Raw genomic sequence first — 23,444 nt, 5'->3', positions numbered from 1 at the left:
TCGGGTCTATTGGAGAACCCAAAAATGGCACTTTCTCCTTGTCAGAGAGCCAAAGCGCTTTTTCGCCTACCACAGCCAACCCCATGCTCCTTCCAGAGCTTTGAACCGTGCCACAGGACATGTGCATGTTTAAATCCACGATGATACTGATCTTCTCCCAGAGAGCTGGGTTGGGTGATCCAGAGTCGAGCTGTCGTCCCATCTCCTCTAACAGCTCGGCCTGATAAGCCGTCAGGAGGGACGTTGCATTGAGGGCACGAACTGCGAGTGCTGAAGATTTATAAATCTTCTGGAAGATGGAGGCCGTGAAGCGATCCGCCTTTCCCGGCACTGATGCCCCCGTGGAGGAAAAGGGTGCAGGTGATGCTTGATGGCCTGGGTGCAGGTGATTAACAACTAATAATTCCACCTGGGGGGTCGGACATCCCCATCTCCCCCATCCCCTGGACGCCGAGCCTCGAGAACACTTTTTATTGGTACTCAGTGAGAGAAAGGCATATCCCAATAATGTCTCATCTCCGCTATACAGGCCGGGACAGCCGGGAGGAATTGCTTCTCCGGAGGTAGGCTAGACGGTAGCCTCTTGCCGTCATACAGACCTATTTCAGCTCCCGTGCCAGTTAGCTGTGATGGCCAATCTATCGAGAGCTTAACCGCGGCCCAATCAAATCCAACTCTGACTGAACCGGAGAAGAAGAGCACTCTTCCTGTGCAGTCGGCAGCCGGGATTGATCCATAGGCAAGATAGCATCCTCATCATCATCCTCGTCCTCCTCGACGATAGCTGTCATGGCTTCGTCCTCTTCATCGTCTTCCTTTCCTGAAAAGACATCCTCAAACAACGCGGGAAGGACCGGGGACACATTGTCCATCATTTCACCCCATGATGGGGCCTGAGGACGCTCCACTGTCTCTTCTCTGGTACAAGAAGAGAGACATGGGTCCTTTTTGCCAGCAACGGCTACTCTCAACCTTCTTCCTTCTTCGTGGTCAAGAACGATGAACAATGGTTGCAACTGTCCAGGCTCGACAGCGTGGCCTGAGCATGTTTAGCCCCCAGGCACGTGTTGCATTGCGTGTGGGAATCTTTTGAGGACATCCATGAGGACAAGCAGGTAGCTGTAGTTTATATTGGGGAGGTGGGACTCCCTAAGAGCTACAGTGATTGGTCTGTCTCTCATGACAGATGTGGTGTCATTGGTGCTTCCACAATCGGTCACACCTGAGGCGTTCCCATGGTGAGATACCGAACAAGTGTTAGAAAGAGAACAATACATTTTTAATGTTATTTTACACATTAAACCTGTTATTTTAGATTTTACATCAAAATATGTGCATTCTTGTCACTTTGGGGAAAGAGCATCTCCATATATTTTGATGTAAAATCTAAAATAACAGGTTTAATGTGTAAAATAACACTTGGCTGGTATTTGAACACTTGGTTGGCATTTTATTTTGATGTGAAGAATTAGGACTTTTATTCTATCAATGTCTTTAAAAGGGACTTTTATTCTATCAATGTCTTTTAAAGGGACTTTTATTTTGTCCTGGTGTGTTCCGCTCATATGGCTAAAGATGGCGAGCGGATCGGGGCCCGTTTCTGCTCTCTGGACCGAAATCAACCGCTGCGGACAGAACGGCGACTTCACCAGAGCCCTGAAAGCTGTCAACAAAAGTAGATTAAAACACTTTTATCATATCTCTGTTCCGAGTTTCTCCCTGTGAATGAAATCTCTGTTTGTGCTCTTTTTCTGCTGGAACATGTGTCTAACCTGCACTGCAGTCCAGTCATGAATATCTGTATTTACACAGTCAATTCATATTTTATTAAGGCAAATGCAATGGATTAATTTAACAGTTTAACTCGTTAAGGCTTTTGAACGATGTCTTTGAGGTCTTTAAGACATTCTGGGTGTCTTTAGAGGTTTATTATTAGTGATTACGTGTCATACAGGACTGCATTCAATACAAAACACGCTGTTGGATTTCTTCGTAATTTTTATTTTTACAAGTTTTATTATTTAATCATATATTTTTAAGTCTGTTTGCAAAATATTTTTGTTGGATTTCTTTATAAATTGTTTTTAAATTCTATTTATATTTTATTAATTAGGGTTTTATATAGGTTTCATAATTTAATCATACATTTATTAATTAATTAATACATTATTAATTCGTTGGATTTCTTTATAAATGTACATTTATTTTTTAAATTATTTGTATTTATTTAACAAGTATTTTTGTTAATGGGTTTCATCCTTTAATTAGATTTTAGTTTTTCTTAAAGTCTGTTTGGAAAATGTTTTTGTTGAATTTTTTTTATACGTTTATATTCGGATGTAAATTTCTATTTACATTTTACTTAATTCGTTTTTTAAATGTAGTAATATTTTTGCAAAAGGTTTTTGGATTTCTTCATTATATTATTTACATTAATTCAATAAGTATTGTTTTATGTTTTATCATATATTTTTAATTCTTAATGTCTTTTTGCAATTTGTTTTGTTTGATTTCTTCATAATTTTATTTTTGTATGTAAAGTTCTATTTACATTTATTTAATTACTTTTTATCCGAGTTTTATCCTTTAATCAGATATTTCTATTTCTTAATCTCCTTGTAAAAAAAAAAAATATATATATATATTTGGATTTCTTCATAATTTTATTCCTATTTAAAGTTCTATTTCCGAGTAATTTTGTTAACCAGTTTCATCCTTTAATCATATATTTTGAAGTCCGTTTACAAATGTCTTTATTTTTATTTAAATATAGTTTATTGTACAATATCAGCATTTTAATATCAATGTTTGAGATTTCAAAATGATATAAACCGATTTGAATGAGTCTTCTCCCTCTATTTGCAGTTCTCCATGAAAATAAGGATGATGTGACGGCTCTGCGTTGTAAAATTGTCTGTCTGATCCAAAATGGAGGTTTTAAAGAAGCCCTGAATGTCATAAACACTCACACCAAATCACTGACCAGGTGAGAGAAACCAAGGATGCATCCCATTTCACAGAAGGCTTGTATGTAATAGTAGTATTTACTTTGCTGGTGATGTGAACCCGTATTGTATTAAAAGCATGTGTGGTTTGTTTTCTGTCTTTGTAGTGATATGATCGGGTTCGAGAAGGCCTACTGTGAATACCGTCTGAACAGGGTGGAAAACGCTTTGAAAACTATCCAGGGAATATCAGAACAAACGGACAAACTCAAGGAACTCTATGGCCAAGTGGTGAGAACCATGTTGTGTATGCCAGTTATGACTCTGTGTGGGCCACAGTTTTTTAGCTGTATCCTCTTAATGAGTATGAGGTGTGGAAGTCTCTGTCTTTGTTGTCATAGTAGTGTCGGAAGATCATTTGGACGATTGTTGGAGTATAAAAGTGTTCAGTTGATGCTATAATTAATGCAGAGTTCATAATGCACGTGTGTGTGTGTGTGTGTGTGTGTGTGTGTGTGTGTGTGTGTGTGTGTGTGTGTGTAGCTGTACAGATTGGAGCGGTATGAAGAGTGTCGTGCTGTGTATAAAGACCTCATCAGAAACTCTCAGGATGAGTATGAGGAGGAGAGGAAGACTAACCTGTCAGCTGTGTTAGCAGCACAGAGCACCTGGGAGAACACGGCACCAGTGAGATACACGTGCCATTTTTAACCATCCCGCCACCCATAATCCTACATGACTCTCTGTTTAAATCTCTTTAGCCCTGACAGATGTGTAACTCTATCAAAAAGATTGGGAATGATTAGTCTCTTGTTCAGAAGTTTAAAGAATTTAAAGGAGGAGTAAATAAGTCATCGTGTCCTGTTCCATCACATCAATGATTCGTTGTTTCGTTTATATTCAGGAGGATCTGGGTTTACCGGAGAGCTCCTATGAGCTGTGCTACAACCGTGCCTGCTGTCTAATTGGTCAAGGAACGCTCAGTGAGGCCATGAAGAAACTACAAAAGGCTGAAGGTCAGAGGTCACGCTTTTATTTCAGAGGGCTATAGTGGCTCTGTTTCAAAACCTAGTGAGCCGCCTCAAAAGGGACTAATTAGGAATGCTCTACTGGCAGAACTCTGCCCTTCCGGCCCTGTCTGCCGAATCTTCCTGAATCTGGGAGGGGACAACTGCTCATTTGTTATGGCAATGTTGAAGTTATAGTGTTTGGATTTTAATACGCTGTAGATGTGTATTTTGTTGCGCTTATCTGCTTGTGTGAGGAACTAGGAGCAAGGACATTTCAAAATAAGAGTCCCGGTGTATTTCGGGATTGTTAATAGGTTTAAGTCACGTGTTATGCATTTTGTTCGCACAATGAACTACATCTGGGATTGTAGCGTCTATCTGGTCCACACCATCACAGAAAATATAATGTATGTTTTTCAAATCAGTCTGGCCCCCAACTTGCATTTTTGTGCTATCCAACCCAGACAGATCATTTACTGTAAAAAGCCATTTAAAGAGCTGACTGAATTCCGAGAATTCCGGATGTGTTTGGTTTGGCTCATAAAATCTGTAGGTGGCAAATAATGTTTCCTGTGAACATTAATCTCTTATGTTTAATTTCTGTTTTGTTTTTTTCCCCCAGAGTTGTGCAGGAATTCTCTGGCTGAGGACTCTGTGAGTAATTCGTATTTCTCTCTGTTGCCCGATAACCTGCTCCTGGTTATAATGATGTAGAACACGGTGATTTATTGTGAGTTGTTTATGTAGGATATGACGGAGGAGGATGTGGACGCTGAGCTGGCTGTCATTCACTCTCAGATGGCTTATGTGATGCAGCTGCAGGGCAGAAGTGAAGAAGCACTTCAACTCTATAATCAAGTCATTAAACTCAAGTGAGCAATACATGCATACACACAACTGCTCACAGATGTATACGATATACTGCAGGCTACATGCATTACACATCGCACAGTGGTTGCACATATTGGTTTTACCGATATGGTTTTGCCATGGCACAAATCTATGGAGATATTTTTATTTTATTTCTCCGTTATTAGATAATCAAGTGTTGTAAATTGCAGCGAGTGCATGCAAAGAAAAATGGGACTATATGGAAACATGCTCCGTCAGACCATGCATTGTGTCTCGAACTTCATATTTCATATAATAATACAACTTATTCCTCATTAAACCTCATGTGGTGATATATATATATTATTATACATACATATATGTGTGTGTGTGCGCGTGTGTGTGCGCGCGTGTGTGTGTGTGTGTGTGCAGAGGCGGTCTTAACATAGAGGCATAGGTAGGCGGCTGCTTGGGGCCCCCTACCAGCGGTCGAAGTAGGGGGGCCCCCAACCAACCTAAAACAAATAATAAGAAATAATCAAATAAAAGGCCGCTTATCATCATGAACGCTTCAAAAGCATAGTACATTTTATTAACATTCTTAAGAAATACGTTGAAACGTTGAAGTACTGGTTAAAATGTCCAGTTCATGTTATCTGTCCCTACACATACACCCCCTATTTTCACAATGAAATGGACTAGTCCGTAACGGTAGCGCCGCGAAAGATAAACACACAGTGACAGGAGGACAGGGATGTACACAAACAGAGACGAAACAAGACGAGTCTAAACGCGAAAATGAAAAGAAGTTACCCAAGCGGCTCAATTAAAAGAAAAAAAGCCGCTGATAAGTATTTGGCAACGCTGCCAAAGATGACACACTTTTTTACGGCTAACGTTACTGATACAGACAGGAATAAAAACGTCCAACGAGTTGAACATGCCGCTACAGCAGCAGCTAGCTGTGATGGTGCTAGGTGAGGATAACGTCAACCAAGAAATTGAAGAGGACATCGCGTTGTTGCCGCCTGCCGTCACCGACAGTGTTGTCGAGGTTGACACTGAGGAAGAGTTGTCCAGTGATGGCCATTTTGACAGCGATGAGGAGGCTTTGGTGAGTCAACCTGTGAAATTTACGGTAAAACATTTTTTTACTAACGTAATTGTAGTAGCCCTATGATTCTACAGCATGTGATCCATCATATGTTGTGATAACGTTAACCTGAAGAATTTGTAAAACATTGTGCACACAATGAAGGTTTGAACTTTCAGACACACACAGACATCAAGATTCAGCATAATGAATCATTATCAACAACTGTGATGATATAAGTGCAGTGCATGATGGGAGCCATCAATCAAAACTCATCAATATCTCCCAGCATACATTGCAGCATGAATAAATTATGCTGAATTGCCTAAAGGTGATGATACACAGGGCAACTTTTTGAGCAATGTTGCTTGGGCACTTTCCCATTGAAAATGGGCAATACTTTTCTATCTGGATATTTTAGATCGGTCGTAGGCCCTGTGTCTCATCTGGTTGCCTGTTGATGGCAACATTGCTCAAAAAGTTGCCCTGTGTATCATCACCTTTAGTATTTTCTTTTATTATTATTATTATTATTATCTGCTTTTATTTTTGCTGTTGTTATTGTTGCAACTTTTTAGTAGCTTGTTTTGTGATGTTCAGAGTTTTATCGGATTATTTTGTTGATTATTTTGTTGATTGATTCTTGATGTCTGTGTTGGTCTACATCATACTGTAGTTCAAAACCGTTATTGTACACCATGTGTTTTTAAAGTTCTTCAGATTACCTGTTTGTCACTGCTAGCTCGCATGCGGTAGGTTCACAGAGCTTTAATACTCAAAAACGTGAAATATTAATTCGTATTAAGCATTCCTCTCTGTAGATCAGTGAATCAGGCCGCTACATAATGCTTATGTCATCATCAATAAATAGCCAACAACACCTGATCACATTTTCTCTCGGATTTTCATGCCATAACGAATGTGTTTTATAATCAGCCAGAGAAAATCTAAAAGTTATTTTTTCCTTTTTTTTTTTTTACAGTGTAGTAATAGCCCAAGCCCTAGCTGTGCTAATCCTGCAGCCACCGACCAAAGCACTGTAGGCTTGCTACGGGCCGTAGATTAGCTTTACCTGCCTATCCACCATTCAGTCTGTACATTTTTTTGGTGGGGGGGGGGGGCCATACATACCTTCGCCTTGGGCCCCCAATTTGCTAAATCTGCCACTGTGTGCGTGTATGTGTGTATATTTGTGTGTGTGTGTGTGTGTGCGCGTGTATATTTGTGTGTATTTATGTGTGCGCGTATGTATTTATGTGTGCGCGTATGTATTTATGTGTGCGCGTATGTATTTATTTATTTATGTGTGTGCGTATGTATTTATGTGTGTGTGTGTGTGAATATATTTGTGTGTGTGCGTGTATGTATGTGTATATATGTGTGTCTGTGTGTGTGTATATATATGTATATATATATATATTACACAAAACTCTTCAGCTGGTTAATATATAGGCTATAAAAAGCTTAATTTGGTGAATACTTCAATATAGAGCATTGAAACAGAGCCATGCCTTCATTATTTCAAAATAAGAGTCCCCGGAATATTTTTGGCTTGTTTGTAGTTTTATGTCCTGCATTATGCACCAAATCTTCATTTGTTTGTCTCTTCTGGTTATTATTGGGGTTTTGGTTACACAATAAACTGCAACTTTGTTTTTTTTTTATTCATTTTAAACTCTAGTATCCTCTGTCTGTGCCCGTCTAATTAAGGAAGGCCTAATAATTTGTTTTAACATTCTATATTATCGGTTTCAGCAAAATCCTCTATCGGATGACCTCTAGTATATACCTGAGTAAATGCACGTCAAGTGAGGTGCGCATGAGACTTTAAGAGTTATTTTTCGTTTCTGTGTGTCCAGACCGTCTGATGTGGGTCTGCTGGCTGTAACTGCCAATAACATCATCACCATCAACAAGGTAAATAATATAATTAAACATCACTACATGGTTTTGTCAAATATTAACCATTTTCTCTTTGAATTTCCAGCAAAAATCATGACATATACTGTTGCCTTAATTTAAAACGATTCATACTATGATATAAGAGTATTTATTTTATTTATGAGGGTAAAAGCCAGAGGTGAAATAAGTAAATTAGGATCTAATGCTTCAGCAATTGTTGTGCCTTGACCGGAGAGTTGGAGGTTTATTTTTGATAACGTTTCTTTATCGTAACTCTGATTTTCTGTCTCTGTGAACCTCTAGGACCAAAACGTGTTTGACTCCAAGAAGAAGGTGAAGTTGACCAATGCAGAGGGGGTGGACCACAAACTGGCCAAAAAACAGTTACAGGCCATTGAGATCAATAAAGCCCTGCTGGCCATGTACACTAACCAGGTAAACAAACATTTGACATCAGTGGGTATTGTAGAAAATGCTTCAATTCTTTTGTCTTGATTATTGAAATCTAATTATAATAAGATAAACACACTAAAAAGTGAACATTGTACAACTCTTGTACTTGTGGTCAATTTGTATGTAGCACTATATTTGTGAGCTTTCTCCCTTGGATTATTCACAGCTGCTTATATTATTCTCATTTATTGGTCGCTTTGGATAAAAAATAAAAGTCTGCTAAATGAATAAAGGGTCAGTCCATATCAAGTGGTCTAATATAGTTTGCTTGACCATTTTTATTAATTGGTATTGCAAAACCACCAGTGTTTTTATTATACTTGGTTTAACCATGGCCGCCAATCATGGCCGCCAATCATGGCACACGACAAATGTTGGTTACACAGCTGTTCACGGAAACATCTGTATCTCGGCTCGGGACAGTCCTAGCTCCTTGGAACAAAAACTGATCTCTAGAGCACATTATAAGGTACATGTACATATATAAACATTCTGGACATTCTTGTTGCTTAGACTTGGAAACCTCTGTAAACATAATTACTGTCAAATACTGTTCATTTGTTTTATTTGTGATGCTTGTATTACATCTGTTCTGTTCTCAGAATGCATGAATAAATGTGGCTTTTCCCCAGATTTCTACTAGCCCGAGCTCTGTAACCAGTGGAACCTGAAACTCAACCTTTTCACAGCAGAATAATAGAGGACTTATTTCCGTAAACTTCTGTATGACCAAAATTTGTCATGTGCCATGACACAAAGATGGCCTTCGTGGTGAAACCAAGTAAAATAAATAAAAACTGGAGGTTTTGCAATACCGATATATTTAATTCAAACTTTTTAGTTCTTTTCTCCCCAATTTTACATGCCCAATTCCAAATGCGCTCTTAAGTCCTCGTGGTGGCGTAGTGACTCGCCTCAATCCAGGTGGCGGAGGACGAATCTCAGTTGCCTCCGCATCTGAGACTGTCAATCCGCTCATCACGTGGCTTGTTGAGCACGTTACCGCGGAGACCTAGCGCATGTGGAGGCTTTGCGCTATTCTCCGCGGCATCCACGCACAACTCGCCACACGCCCCACCGAGAGCAAGAACCACATTATAGCGACCACGAGGAGGTTACCCCAACATGACTCTACCCACCCTAGCAACCAGGCCAATTTGGTTGCTTAGGAAGCCTGACTGGAGTCACTCAGCACGCCCTGGATTCAAACTTGCGACTCCAGGTGTGGTAGTCAGCGTCTTTACATGCTGAGCTACCCAGGCCCCTAAAGCAACCAACTTTACAATTATTGGAGCACTTCAGATGGACTGACCCTAAAGTAAATGATTGCATCTCTCTGTGACCTCTCGGTTGTTGCCCCTTAGGCTGATCAGTGCAGGAAGCTGTCGTCAAACTTGCAGGCCCAGAACCCCGGTAACCCCAGACCCGTTCTGATCCAGGTGGCCTTGCTCTGCAGAGAGAAACAGCATCATAAAGCCATAGAGCTCTTACAGGTACTGCAAACATCTATACCTGGTCTTTCTCTTTGTTTTATTTCTTGTAGTTGAGTTCTCATTGTTTTCTTCTCCTGTAGCGGTTTTCAGATCAGCATCCAGAAAGTGCTACTGGAATTAAGTTTACCATGGCACAACTGTACTTGACGCAAGGTATGTCTGTACAGAATAAACACACACATGCAGAGTGAATTTACGGGAAGCTTTGAGTAATCAGCATGTCCACTCTTCACAGGTCATGTGACTAAAGGCTGTGACATCCTGAAGTCGATAGAAGAATATAAATACAAACCAGGAATGGTACGTTCTTATTTGTTTGTTTTCAAGGGATTTTGCAGGACTTTTCATAGATAAGGATAATTAATCATAATTTTTAAATGTGTTTACAGTTCTTTGTTCAATAAGTTCAATTTCTTTGAATTTCCTGCTAAAATAACTCACAAAATACTCTTATCATGATTTAAAATGATTTCTTACATGATGTAAGTTTGTAGTCATACCACGCACCCTTAATTGTGGCCCATATTGACTGATTGCCTGTATCTTGTGAGCATAATGTCCAATCTGCACAAAACTTGGAAGAAATTTTCACCAGAAAACCCCAAGGAGGCATGCCAAATTTCATCCATTTATGATAATAGGGCATGCTATAATTAAATAAAATCAAATTAGGATTGGGTTTAGGTTTAGTGCTAGGACTAATTGGCCCATATCTTGACAGTGCAGTGTCCAAACTTCTCAAAACTTGGTACACATTGTCAACAGATAAGTCCAAGGACAAATGCCAAATTTCATCCATTTATGATAATTGGGGGCACTAATTAAAATCAAATTAGAATTGGGTTTAGGTATAGGTTTAGTGCTAGGACTAATTGGACTATATTTTAACTGCAATGTTCAAACTTCTCAAAACTTGGTACACGTTGTCACCAGAAAAGTCCAAAGACACATGCCAAATTTGATCCATTTATGATAATTGAGGGTGCTATAATTAAAATCAAATTAGGGTTGGGTTTAGTGGTAGGACTAATTGGCCCATTTCTTAAGTGCAATATCCAAACTTCTCAAAACTTCGTACACATTGTCAACAGATAAGTCCAAGGACACATGCCAAATTTGATCCATTTATGATAATTGGGGGCGCTGTAATTAAAATCAAATTAGGGTTGGGTTTAGGTTTAGTGGTAGGACTAATTGGCCCATTTCTTAAGTGCATTGTCCAAACTTCTCAAATCTTGGTACACGTTGTCACCAGAAAAGTCCAAGGACACATGCCAAATGTGATCCATTTATGGTAATTGGGGGTGCTATAATTAAAAATCAAATTAGGGTTGGGTTTAGGTTTAGTGCTAGGACTAATTGGCCCATATCTTAAGTGCAATATCCAAACTTCTCAAGACTTGGTACACATTTAGGTTTAGTACTAGGACTAATTGGTTTGTATCTTGACAGTGCAATGTCTGAACTTCACAAATTTTTTACACATTCTTAGAAGAAAAGTCCAAGGACACATGCCAAATTTGATCCATTTATGATCATTGGGGGGGGGGTGCTATAATTAACATCAAATTAGGGTTGGGATTAGGTTTAGTGCTAGGACGAATTGGCCTGTATCTTGAGTCCAATCTCCAAACTTCACAACTTTGTACACATGGGGACCAGGACAATCTGATAGCACGTACCAAATTTAATCAATATACAATGCTAGGGGGTGCTATAACTTAAGACAATCCTCCTGTTCCAACAAATCCATAATGTATACAATGCATTCAAGGGATCTGTTTTCAAACTAGAAATTTTTCCAATCCTGCTTGGACCCTGATAATTGCTGCTTTATTTCACGTTAGTGTTATCAACAGCACGTTTCATCTGTAGAGCTTTATCATTAAAGTGTGTGACTAACACACTTGGTATTGTTCAGTGGTTCATAGTATTGCTAATGTGTTCAATGTTTTTGAACAGATTTCTGGTCTGGTCACGATGTACACACATGAAGAAGACATTGACAGCGCTATTGACGTCTTCAGTCAAGCTATCCAGTATTACCAGAGAGAGCAGGTAAAACAAAAAAGAAAGTGTGTATGATAACCGTTAACGAATAGCGTAGAATTACTGTATTTGATTATGTTGTTGTTTTTTCTCTGTCAGACGGGGTCTGCAGCCCACCTCTCACTGGTGCGCGAAGCTGCGAACTATAAGCTGAAATACGGCCGTAAGAAAGAGGCGATCATTGATCTAGAACAGCTGTGGAAACAGAACAAGAAAGACGTCTACACGCTGGCACAGCTCATCTCCGCATACTCGCTCGTGGATCAGGACAAGGCCAAAGCGTATCCTCAAACACAGATCTGTTAAATCAAATGAGAAAGTTCTCCGGTTTAATTCCAGGTTGAAGTAACACGTGAGCTAAACTGCATGTAAAAGTAAGTCAAATGTAATAATAAGTAACGTGTTCTTGAACCGTATGTATGTTGTCCTGAGCATCATTTTATTCAGTCTGAGTAAACACCTCCCATCCCCGGAAACCATGTCCTTTAATTTGGACGTTGATGAGCTAGAAAACTCACACGGAGCCACGTACATCAGAAAGAAGGCTGCTAAAGTCGTCGGAGAAAGCCAACCGAAAGAACAGGGGTAACACAACTCTCCATTTAAAACTATGTTAGAATAAAGCAGAATGTAAATCCTATGTATATTGAGATTTGAATGATGTACTTGTATTTGAAGATTTCTACAGTGAGTTGAAAGTGTTTTTGTAAGTTTACACATTTGTCACTTTATTTTAGTCCAGGGGATGTTAAGAAGAAGAAGAAAAAGAAGAAAGGTTTGTTCTCTACTGATAGTTAATTATTACTGAATAATTATCGGTCGCTCAATCTGACAATTGATTCACTATCACTTCTCAGGTAAACTGCCCAAGAACTACGACCCCAAATCGACCCCAGACCCTGAGCGCTGGTTGCCGATGCGAGAGCGTTCGTACTACCGCGGCAGGAAGAAGGGCAAGAAGAAGGAACAGGTTGGCCGCGGCACACAGGGCACGACCTCTGGAGCTTCTGCCGAGCTGTGAGTTTACAAACACGCTATTTATGACTACTTTTACCACTTGTGGGGAGCTGAAAAAGATTGACACACTGGCTCTGATCCAAAATCTAGTGAACTGCCTACCTAGTCATTTTCAGAGATGTATGACCACTGAATACCACGATTGACCAATCAGAACCAAGTATATGTTCCGGAGAGCCATGTAACAATGGCACTTAATGCTTATAAACATATAACTTGTGAACTTGAGCCTGATTGCGTATGTTTTTTTTTTTTTAGTGACGCCAGTAAAACGGCCAGCAGTCCACCCACCTCCCCTCGACCCGGCTCAGGAACCGGCACCGCGAGCAACGCGGTGCCTCCACGGCAACAGAAACCCGCCGCGCCCGGAGCTGCTCGGAAAAAGGCCCCACAGAAGAAAAAGAAGGGAGGAAAAGGTGGATGGTAGAGAAATGGAGAGATACACAATTAGATCTGAAATAAATCTCTCGTTTCTCTTTAATTGGTTTTGAAACGCTAAAAAAAAAAGAGATGTAACACAGAAGAGGACACCTCTAGTGGCCTGGAGGATGAATTGCGCAAACATTTTTGTCATAAAATTCATGAGGGGTGCATTTTGAACATAATAGGGTGAGCTATTTTTGCCCTTTGGAATAAACAAGAATCGTTTAAAGAGCTTAACGCTCATACAAGCCTTTTTTTTTTTCAGCACATTTTTACATCCAATCCACTGTGTAAATGCACTACTATAAATCATAGTGTCTAGGACATTTCTTATTTCTGTTTTAATTTGTTTTTAAGTAATCACACTTTCTGATTGGTCAGTTTATTCCTTGTCCTTGCTTGATAAATGTATGCTTGAGTGTAAAACAACTTTGTGTGTCATTGGAAAACAATAGAGGATGTTTGTGCGAAGTTGAGAGTGATTTTATTTTTAACATTTCTGAATAAAGCTCAACCCAAATTATGATTTTGAACAAACTCTTCTCAAAGTACCTGATGCAGATCCCCAGTGTTATATCGTAATAAAGAGATTCCTGAAATAAAAAAAGCAATTTGAGAGTCTTCCTTTTTCTTGTGTGTGTTTGTGTGTGAGAGAGAGAGTGATTACAATAAGTTTCCATTTGTTAACATTAGTAAATGCCTTGGGTATAATTAACAAACATTACATTTACAATATGGTTGTAGGTAGTACTAATATGGTGGTTAATTGTTGTTAGTTCATAGTGCATTAACCTATATTTACATATGCAACTTTTTATTTTAAATAGTACTAGTTTATGATATTTAACATTAACCAAGATTAATAAGTGTTGTTCAAAGTTAATGTAACATTATTCTACATGGAGAGGGTCTCCTCATGGGGGCTGCCATGTTGAGATCACATGACCAGTCAAATATTACTATCCATGCCACTAGGTGTCACTGCAAGTCCTAGATGACACAAGCAAAAAGTTACTGAGTGCACCTTTAAGCACTGCCATATATGCTTATCGGAATTATTTAGATAAATGCCAATATTGGTTTAATAAAGCAGTAGAAAGTTGTTTCAGGACTTTATTCCAAATCCCCATTGAGCTCCATTCAAATCTAACTAACTATATATATATATATATATATATATATATATATATATATATATATATATATATATATATATATATATAGGCTTATATTTATAAACAATAAGAGTTCACAAATACTTAAAATTAAAATTATATTTTTTTATTGCGTTACTGCGTTGTAATCTTCTTTTTATAAACGGTATATGCCAAAATTACGTTTTAATGAATTAATTTGTATCATCCTGTCATACCCTCAAAGACCCAAGCATTGATAATGATGTTATATTTTCTTTTTTCCTTGAATGTGTTTTTAGGAAGCCACTTATGTACTTATTATCTATGTAAAAAGGCGTAATTTGTTTTTTTTTTCCCCCTCAAAAACTATTGTGTTACCGTGTGTCATCTATTGTTATACTGTTCTAAATAGGTATAATTGAATTGCTTTAAACAAACGTTGTAGTTCTGCTACAGTGGGTCTCTGAGGGTTAAGACAATATGTAAAGCCAAGAAACACAATTTTGCACAACATTGAGATGTGTTTAGAACAGAATTTTCTCAATTCATTTCTATACAGCTGACGGGTCACTTCTATTAAAATGAATGGGAGAAAATGGAACGTTCAGGGGACGTAGAAAGGAAGTCCCGCCTTATAGGTAAAAGAGCCAATCACATTTCAGATACAGACATCACCTGTCAATCAACACGCTAACGCGCATGCGCATTAGCTATACAAGGCGGGGAAAACTGCGTTTTTAAGCGTAACTTAAGATAAAGAAGCACATTTTATGATTCAGTTGTTGTCAGTTGTTTTATGATTACAGCTGATTTATATATGTTCTTTGTTTGTAATCTTGTCAAACTGTTTTTGAGATTTCGGTGTTCCCCCATTCAAGTAGATAGGAGCTGCACTTTCATGACATGGCCGCCAGTGGACAGACGTCCCGGAAATATCCACTGCTAGAGTTTCTTATCCACTTGTGGAGCCACACGGAGGCCATTCTGTGGCGCAACATGATCATGCCCATGCGCATGTGAACAAAAAGTATTTAATTTCTTTGCATTTAAGTTGAAATTTATTTTGAGGCTTAAATTAAGTTTAAATATGCCCGGTGTGCGCGAGATCGGGTTGGTGGGCACCGCGCTCGCGCTGACGGGAGGAGTCGCGTACTTTGTGTGCCACCTGATGCAGAAAACACCAGATGAACCAAAGAAAAAAGTGAAAGAAGAGTTGAACGAGGATGAACGCAGGCAAGAGCAAGTGCATAAAGCAACTAGGACCGAAAATGCATTAAAGCCGCCGATAATTTCAGAGGTTTGTTGCATTTTCATTCATGTTTGCCCGCATAGACAGAAATGATTGTATTGTTTTGGATTGCACAAGAGGCCTTGCACAGTAGAAATTAAAATATCAGTCAAGTTTACAGTAACAACAGTTGGTAACCATTCTCAGGTGGGGATTATCATTAATAAACATTGTTTATGTATGTATATGTGTAATATATATATATATATATTAGTAAAAAAATCATGCAATTTTGATTAAAATATTTTCAAAAGTTTTTATATTTATTAATAAACATTATGCCTGTGAATACTGACAGATCCTTTACATACATGCAAATAGAAATGCTATGCTACTTTGATTCATTAATTTAATTCATATTCATAATACATGATGCTTAACCTCATTAAAGTGCATTAAAATAGTTAGATATTTCATGCGACTTTGATTCATGTTTCCATAAATGTTAATTAATAAACATCATTACAATAACAACAATTAACCATTAAAGACCATTAAAGTGCATGCAAATAATTAGAAATTTACTAACTTTGATGTTTTCTAAATGTTATATATATATATATATGTATGTATGTATGTATGTATATATATATATATATATATATATATATATATATATATATACTGTATATATATACTGTATATATATGAACAACTACATTTTAAGCATAATTAAATTATTAATTACTTAATAATGAAATTTATTATAAAGAGTTCCTGTTGGTTAATTATTATAAAGTATTATAAAAAAATCTCACATCAGATTTGCATGCAGTGGTTTGGTTTTTAAAACAAGCTGTTTGATCATCTGTTGATTAACTCATAAAATTGAAACTGCTTTTTATTTAATATCTGTACCTCCTGAAGATTAATCCACCTCTTCCTGTGCTGTGTGTCAGTGTGACCTGTGAAGACGTTTTACTCTCACTGACCTGTGATATCTGCAGTGAGGTCATACTGTCGTTGTGTGTTTATATGATCTCAGCCCAGGTCTGCAGGGACACAGGTGCTGGTTTTGGGGCTGGACGGGGCTGGGAAGACCAGTTTACTGCACTGTTTTGCCACAGGCAGCCTGGAACAGGACACAAGTCCGACTCAAGGCTTCAATGCAGTCTCTATCAACAAAGAAGATCTTCAGATTGAGTTTCTAGAGAGTAAATACATCTCATTTGGACCTTTGCACACACACACATGTTCAACTTATTGTATGTATTTGAATGTAGATAATCTTGCAAAAAGTACTTTGGCAGTACCATGGAAAAGGTGTCCTATGATAAAGTCATTTTAAATATATTCCATGAATCTATACTATTACCATAGAGCATGGTACTCTAAGGCACACCATACAATTACCATGGTATATTCCAAAACAACCGTGACAGAACTATGTCCTAAAACCATTATGACCATTGCACATGTAAAGAAAAAACTGTATTATTATGGCACGTGTCCCACAACTATGATTTTACCATGGTACGGTACAAAAAACTAGGGTACATTCCCAGAAACTACATTTACATTTATTCATTTGGCAGACGCTTTTATCCAAAGCGACTTACAAAAGAGGAAAACATAAGCAAATCATCTTGGGGAGACAGTGGTACGAAAAGTGCCATACTACAATGGCGGCTGTGACTCCGGTGGTAGAGTGGGTCGGCCACTAATTGCAGGATTGGTGGTTTGATTCCTGGCCCACACGACTCCACATGCCGAAGTGTCCTTGGGCAAGACACTGAACCCCAAGTTGTTCCCAATGGCAAGCTAGCGCCTTGCATGGCAGCTCTACTGCCATGTGTGTGTGAATGGGTGAATGTGTCACAGTGTAAAGCGATTTGAATACGTTAAGGTTAAAAAGGCGCTATATAAGTGCAGACCATTTACCATTTACAAAGTTTAACTAGCATCAGAATAGCATTCAAAACAGATTTAAGTATATAAATATTATATATATATAAAAATGGTAGTAACATGGAACATGTCCAAAAACCATGATGTTACCATGGAACATGCCTAAAAATTATGGTATTACCATGGTATATGTCCAGAAACCATGACTTTACCATGGGACATGCCTAAAAATGATGGTATTACTGTGGTATATTCCAAAAAAACAATGTTATTACCATGGCACATGTCCAGAAACCATGATGTTACCATGGGACATGCCGAAAAATGACGGTGTTACTGTGGTATATTCAAAAAAACAACGGTATTACCATGGCATATGTCCAGAAACCATGATGTTACCATGGGACATGCCGAAAAATGACGGTGTTACTGTGGTATATTCAAAAAAACAATGGTATTACCATGGCACATGTCCAGAAACCATGATGTTACCATGGGACATGCCTAAAAATGATGGTATTACTGTGGTATATTCCAAAAAACAACGGTATTACCATGGCACATGTCCAGAAACCATGATGTTATCTTGGGACATGCCGAAAAATGATGGTATTACTGTGGTATATTCCAAAAAAACAATGTTATTACCATGGCACATGTCCAGAAACCATGATGTTACCATGGGACATGCCGAAAAATGACGGTGTTACTGTGGTATATTCAAAAAAACAATGGTATTACCATGGCATATGTCCAGAAACCATGATGTTACCATGGGACATGCCGAAAAATTATGGTGTTACTGTGGTATATTCCAAAAAACAACGGTATTACCATGGCACATGTCCAGAAACCATGATGTTACCATGGGACATGCCTAAAAATGATGGTATTACTGTGGTATATTCCAAAAAACAACAGTATTACCATGGCACATGTCCAGAAACCATGATGTTATCTTGGGACATGCCGAAAAATGATGGTATTACTGTGGTATATTCCAAAAAACAACGGTATTACCATGGCACATGTCCAGAAACCATGATGTTACCATGGGACATGCCTAAAAATGATGGTATTACTGTGGTATATTCCAAAAAACAACGGTATTACCATGGCACATGTCCAGAAACCATGATGTTACCATGGGACATGCCTAAAAATGATGGTATTACTGTGGTATATTCCAAAAAACAACGGTATTACCATGGCACATGTCCAGAAACCATGATGTTACCATGGAACATTCATAAAAAGTCATAGTGCCACGGTATATGTGCAAGAAACACAATTTTTACCATGTCTAAAAAACATGGTAATACCATGCTATAGTTTTAGTAATTGTAGCTTATGTGGACAGTATAACAATCCTGTGTTTGTGTCTTGCAGTTGGAGGATCAGAGAAGCTGCGCGATTACTGGCACATGTATCTGAGTAAAGCTCGTGTGCTGGTGTTTGTGGTGGACTCGACTGATGCAGACCGATTCCCTCTAGCTAAACTTCACTTACATCAGCTCCTGTCTGCCAACCCCTGTCTGCCCCTGGTGATGCTCGCCAACAAACAGGTGAGAACGTCTGTAAACCTTTCTCAGCATGTTCTGTCTGAGTGAGTGTGTGTCAGGACCATCTGCCTAATCAAACGTGATATTAACATGATGAAACAGTGCTGCTATTCTTGTCGTGCTGTTGGTGTCAGAGAGAATGCTCTTTCAAATACAACTGGTGTGGTTACCACTACAGTAATGCAAGAACATGCATTAAGTACACTGCCTGGCCCAAAGAAAAGTTGCATACTCTAATATTTCGTTGGACCGCCTTTAGCTTTGATTACAGCTCGCATTATTCACGCCATTGGTTCGACAACATTATGCAACATCACAACATTTATTTCCATCCAGAGTTGCATTCATTTTTGGCCGAGATCTTATATTGATGACGGGAGAGTCGAACCACTCCGTAAAGTCTTCTCCAGCACATCCCAAAGACTTTCAATGGGGTTAAGGTCAGGACTCTGTGGTAGCTCATGTGTGAAAATGATTCCTCATGAACCCTGAACCCCCTTTACAATTTGAGCCCAATGAATCTTGGCATTGTCATCCTGGAATATGCCTGTGCCGTCAGGGAAGAAAAAAAATCCATTGATGGGATAACCTGGTCATTCAGTACATTCAGGTAGTCAGCTGACTTCATTTTATCGCCGCATAATGTTGCTTAGCCTCGAACTGACCAATTAAAGAAACCCTAGATCATAACACTGCCTCCAGAGGCTTGTATAGTGGCACTATGCATGACGGGTTAATCGCTTCATGTGCTTCCCTTCTTACCCTGACACACCCATCGCTTTAGAATAGGGTAAATCTGGACTCATCAGACCACATGACCTATTTCCATCACTCCACAGTCCAATCTTTATGCTAGCAAATTCAAGGCGCTTTTTATGATTAGCCTCACTAACAAGTGGCTTTCTTGTGGCCACACAGCTGTTTAGTCCCAATCCTGTAAATTATCGGCGCATTGTGCATGTGAAACTATTAGTTGACATAATCGACAATGTCGACAATAAAAAAAAAATTAGACATAAATATTCATTGTCGAATAGTCGTTTAATCTCATTAGCGAGCCGGTATAGCTCAACTCTGCTCGCTTTTTGTGGTTTTCCACTGTGGATGGTACCTGGTACTTTTTTTAGTACCACCTCAGTCGAGGTTCCAAGCGAGCCGAGCCGATACTAAATGTGACCCTAAAACCCTGCAGATCACTGATTGGTCAGAGAGAATCGTCACTACCGGTGTCACTGTATTTGCGACACGGGACCTCAACCCGCTAGTTATAAAGTTAGCGATAGCAGTATAATTTGTTCACACGACTTTCGAATTGTAAAAAGAAATGGCTGTGTGCAAAACCACGGTGTGGTCCGTAAATGAGGCGCAGACGTTCCTCTCGTTAGTAGCCGAAGAGAGGATCCAACGAGAGCTGGATGTACTGCAATAATGATCCAATCATAGGCTCTTAAGTATCGGCTTATTTAAATCCAAATGGCAACTGTTTTTTTGCGTTGTGTTACGAATTGTGTAGTGACGCATTAAATCATGCTTGTGTATCCAGAAGCGTTTGCGTTCACGTACTTGCGTAGAGTGTGCTTCCACATTAGTCCAGAAACACAATCTTCAATGCCAAGATCTTACATTAACTTCTATCTCTCACACACAGGACATGCCTGGAGCTCGAGGCATCTCTGATCTTTACGAGGCGCTGGATTTGGGTAACGTTGGCGACGGGCACCGTCTCAGTGTCATCGGTACTCAAGTGAAGAAGGGAAAGTCTGAGGCCAACGGCAGCGTACAAGACGCCCGTGACCTCATCGTAGAGATGATGTCTGATAACTGACTCCCTTTCATTGGCTGAGACTTAGAAGTGTCTTAAAACGGTTTGCCTTTGGTTTCCGCTGCACTACATATATCCGAATGTCTCGACAATGTTCAGGTCTTTGAGATCACCAAAGAGTCTTCCAACCAAATGTCAAAAAAAGGCCTTTTTTTGTAGATATATGTAGTTCTGATAAAAATAGTTAAATATATTATCATGGATTATAATTGCTGCTGCTGCTGTTGTGATTGTGCATTATGTGATGTGGTTCTGTAATGGGCCTTATAAACTTGTGATTTGAGTTATTTGAGTATTTGTGTCACGTATTTGTTAGATGATCAGATGCTTGAATTGGTTTACAGAAATAGGCTATTCTGCGACGTCTGTATATTCATTTTGTAACTCTACTGTTATTTCAAATTGGCTTTTAAAAGCCAGAAATCAAATGTCAAGTAAAGATTTGATCTATTTTGTCATTGTATTTTGATAACTATTAAATATTGATTGAAGTAACCGTTTGTCACTGTGTAAAAAAATCCCCTTGTATGTTTGTAGCATCCATAACATGAGTTCTTTTACATCTGTATTAGCCTATTATTTCCTGTATCGTGGTCTGTTGTAAGTATTGTGTTAATTATATCACTTACCCAGCATGGTCTGTTAGTCACTGGCTGGTTTCAGCTTTTTGGTGAGGCAACAGGCCCTTGTGACACCTGTTGACACATGCTAAGTCTCTATTGTGATTCCTGTGGGATGAGGAGGTCTGCCTTTTGAAGAAAAACTGGGTGTACTGTGTTTTTATTGCTCGTTTAAAGATGGTTTGAATGATATGATTTTTTATTTTTGAAAAGGTTGTGAAATACATTATTCCCAATGGGGCAGGTCTGTAAATATATCACTTTCATATTTAATAGAGAAATAGCATATTTTACATGGTAATTAATGCAAAACATGTTTATGGACGTTCTTGATTTTATGTTAAATTTAAAGAATTGCACAAGGAAATGTCAAAGTTTTTCACTGTGTGAAAACAGTCCTACAGACCAAGTGCAAATATCCCATGCATCATCTTATCATCTTAATTAATTTGATGTCATAAAAGTATATAATAATAATTATTATTACAGAGCAATAAGAAAATACTGATGGTTTAAGAGACCCAGTAAACACTGAACGATCCCCTAATGTTAGCATCAGTGTTGGGTTTAATGTGATTACAAAGTAATTAGCTACTGTAATCTAATTACTTTCATGAGAAAAGTAGTGTAATTCATTACATTTCAAATATTTGTAATCAGATTACAGTTACTGACTTTTAATTCATCTAATGACTTTTAAGTACATTATTTCATATGTATTTGAAATAACATTATGTAGAATTATTTTAAACATGAATTATAGACTTGTAATGAGTGAGGTCTATAATATAATGAGTAATGTGAGGTGCTGAGTGTATGATTTATATACAACAATGAACAAGGAGGAAAAAGAGACATTATTTTTGAATCCATTGAGAGGAAAAGTGTTTTAGAAAATAATTTAAAATTAAAGTAATTAGTAATGTGATTACTTGCCCAGTGAAGTAATTAGTAAAGTAATCTGATTATAATTTTAGAGAAGTGATTTGTAAAGTGTATTACTATTTTTGAGTAACTTACCCAACACTGGTTAACATGGTTCCCGTTTAGTTATTTTCTTGGGAACAAATTCGTAACATTCTAGGAACGTTCTCTTAAGGTTATATTTTTTAAACCACAAGCTAATTTTCCAAGAATGTTGTTGGGAGAGTTTTTATTGGACAACCTCAATATTATTGTCATATGGTTATTTTAGGTTTTATTTTTTGTTCCCATTTTTTTATTTTTTATTATTGTATATATTATTATTTTCCAGAAACGTCGTAAATACGCATATGTGAAGAGAAATAACGTTTGAAAAAAATATTTTCTTAATAAATTAACTTATGATTTGATTTTCCAGCTCAAAACGGGCTTATACAGCAACGGCTGTCAGTGATGGCGCGAAATCTTAAAACAATGGCGCGAAGTCTTAAAACAATACACATGTCACAAAACCTTTATGTTATTTATTTAGTGCGTGTACGTACATGAAGGCAACAAGTGTGAGCTCAGGTTCAGCTGCTACAGCAGGTATGAAGGGATCATTTGGGTAAATAATAAATTAGTTTTATGTCGGTGTTCAGAAACAGACATGATGATGCTGTACATATCCTGGATCCTTAAAGGCACACTCACTATTTACAATTTACTAAGTTTAACTCCTAAAGACATGAATTGTAATTTTGCAATACTTGTATAAAATCATGAGCACACACATTAAAATGAAGACTCCAGTTTGATCAGTAACCTTATAAAAGCTGTTTTATTCTACAGTGGAGAGGGTCCACACATGGGGGCGGCCATGTTAGAATCACATGTCCAGCCGAATACTACACTCTTAATCTCAGTAACCGTTCTGTTATTGGACACTTTCACTCAATGATTAAAGTAATCATGGCGACCATGAATACTAAGTTCTACAATGGCATCTGAAACTGAAAACTATTGATTTCAAACAATGCTCCATCCAA

At 38.2% G+C, this 23,444-nt stretch overlaps 2 protein-coding genes across 2 annotated transcripts; both read left to right on the top strand.

Moving 5' to 3' along the window:
- The first annotated feature begins 1,537 nt into the window (after positions 1-1,537).
- LOC127659728 (signal recognition particle subunit SRP72-like) lies at positions 1,538-13,828 on the top strand. The gene is made up of 18 exons (XM_052149676.1): positions 1,538-1,675; positions 2,866-2,986; positions 3,113-3,236; positions 3,489-3,632; positions 3,850-3,961; positions 4,578-4,609; positions 4,703-4,827; positions 7,739-7,796; positions 8,085-8,216; positions 9,599-9,727; positions 9,808-9,880; positions 9,963-10,027; positions 11,690-11,785; positions 11,876-12,057; positions 12,224-12,361; positions 12,514-12,551; positions 12,634-12,793; positions 13,052-13,828. Exons 1-18 carry the CDS (start codon positions 1,576-1,578, stop codon positions 13,218-13,220), a joined length of 1,998 nt encoding a protein of 665 aa, XP_052005636.1. The 5' UTR covers positions 1,538-1,575; the 3' UTR covers positions 13,221-13,828.
- A 1,328-nt stretch (positions 13,829-15,156) lies between these two features.
- LOC127659748 (ADP-ribosylation factor-like protein 9) lies at positions 15,157-21,810 on the top strand. Its single transcript, XM_052149699.1, has 4 exons — positions 15,157-15,649; positions 16,626-16,794; positions 18,878-19,053; positions 20,699-21,810. Exons 1-4 carry the CDS (start codon positions 15,440-15,442, stop codon positions 20,873-20,875), a joined length of 732 nt encoding a protein of 243 aa, XP_052005659.1. The 5' UTR covers positions 15,157-15,439; the 3' UTR covers positions 20,876-21,810.
- The last annotated feature ends 1,634 nt before the right edge of the window (positions 21,811-23,444 follow it).

This window comes from Xyrauchen texanus, chromosome 19 (assembly GCF_025860055.1).
Source record: "Xyrauchen texanus isolate HMW12.3.18 chromosome 19, RBS_HiC_50CHRs, whole genome shotgun sequence".
NCBI classification, from domain to species: domain Eukaryota; kingdom Metazoa; phylum Chordata; class Actinopteri; order Cypriniformes; family Catostomidae; genus Xyrauchen; species Xyrauchen texanus.
The sequence above is the reverse complement of the archived record's forward strand: the minus strand, read 5'-3'. Positions and strand labels throughout refer to the sequence as shown.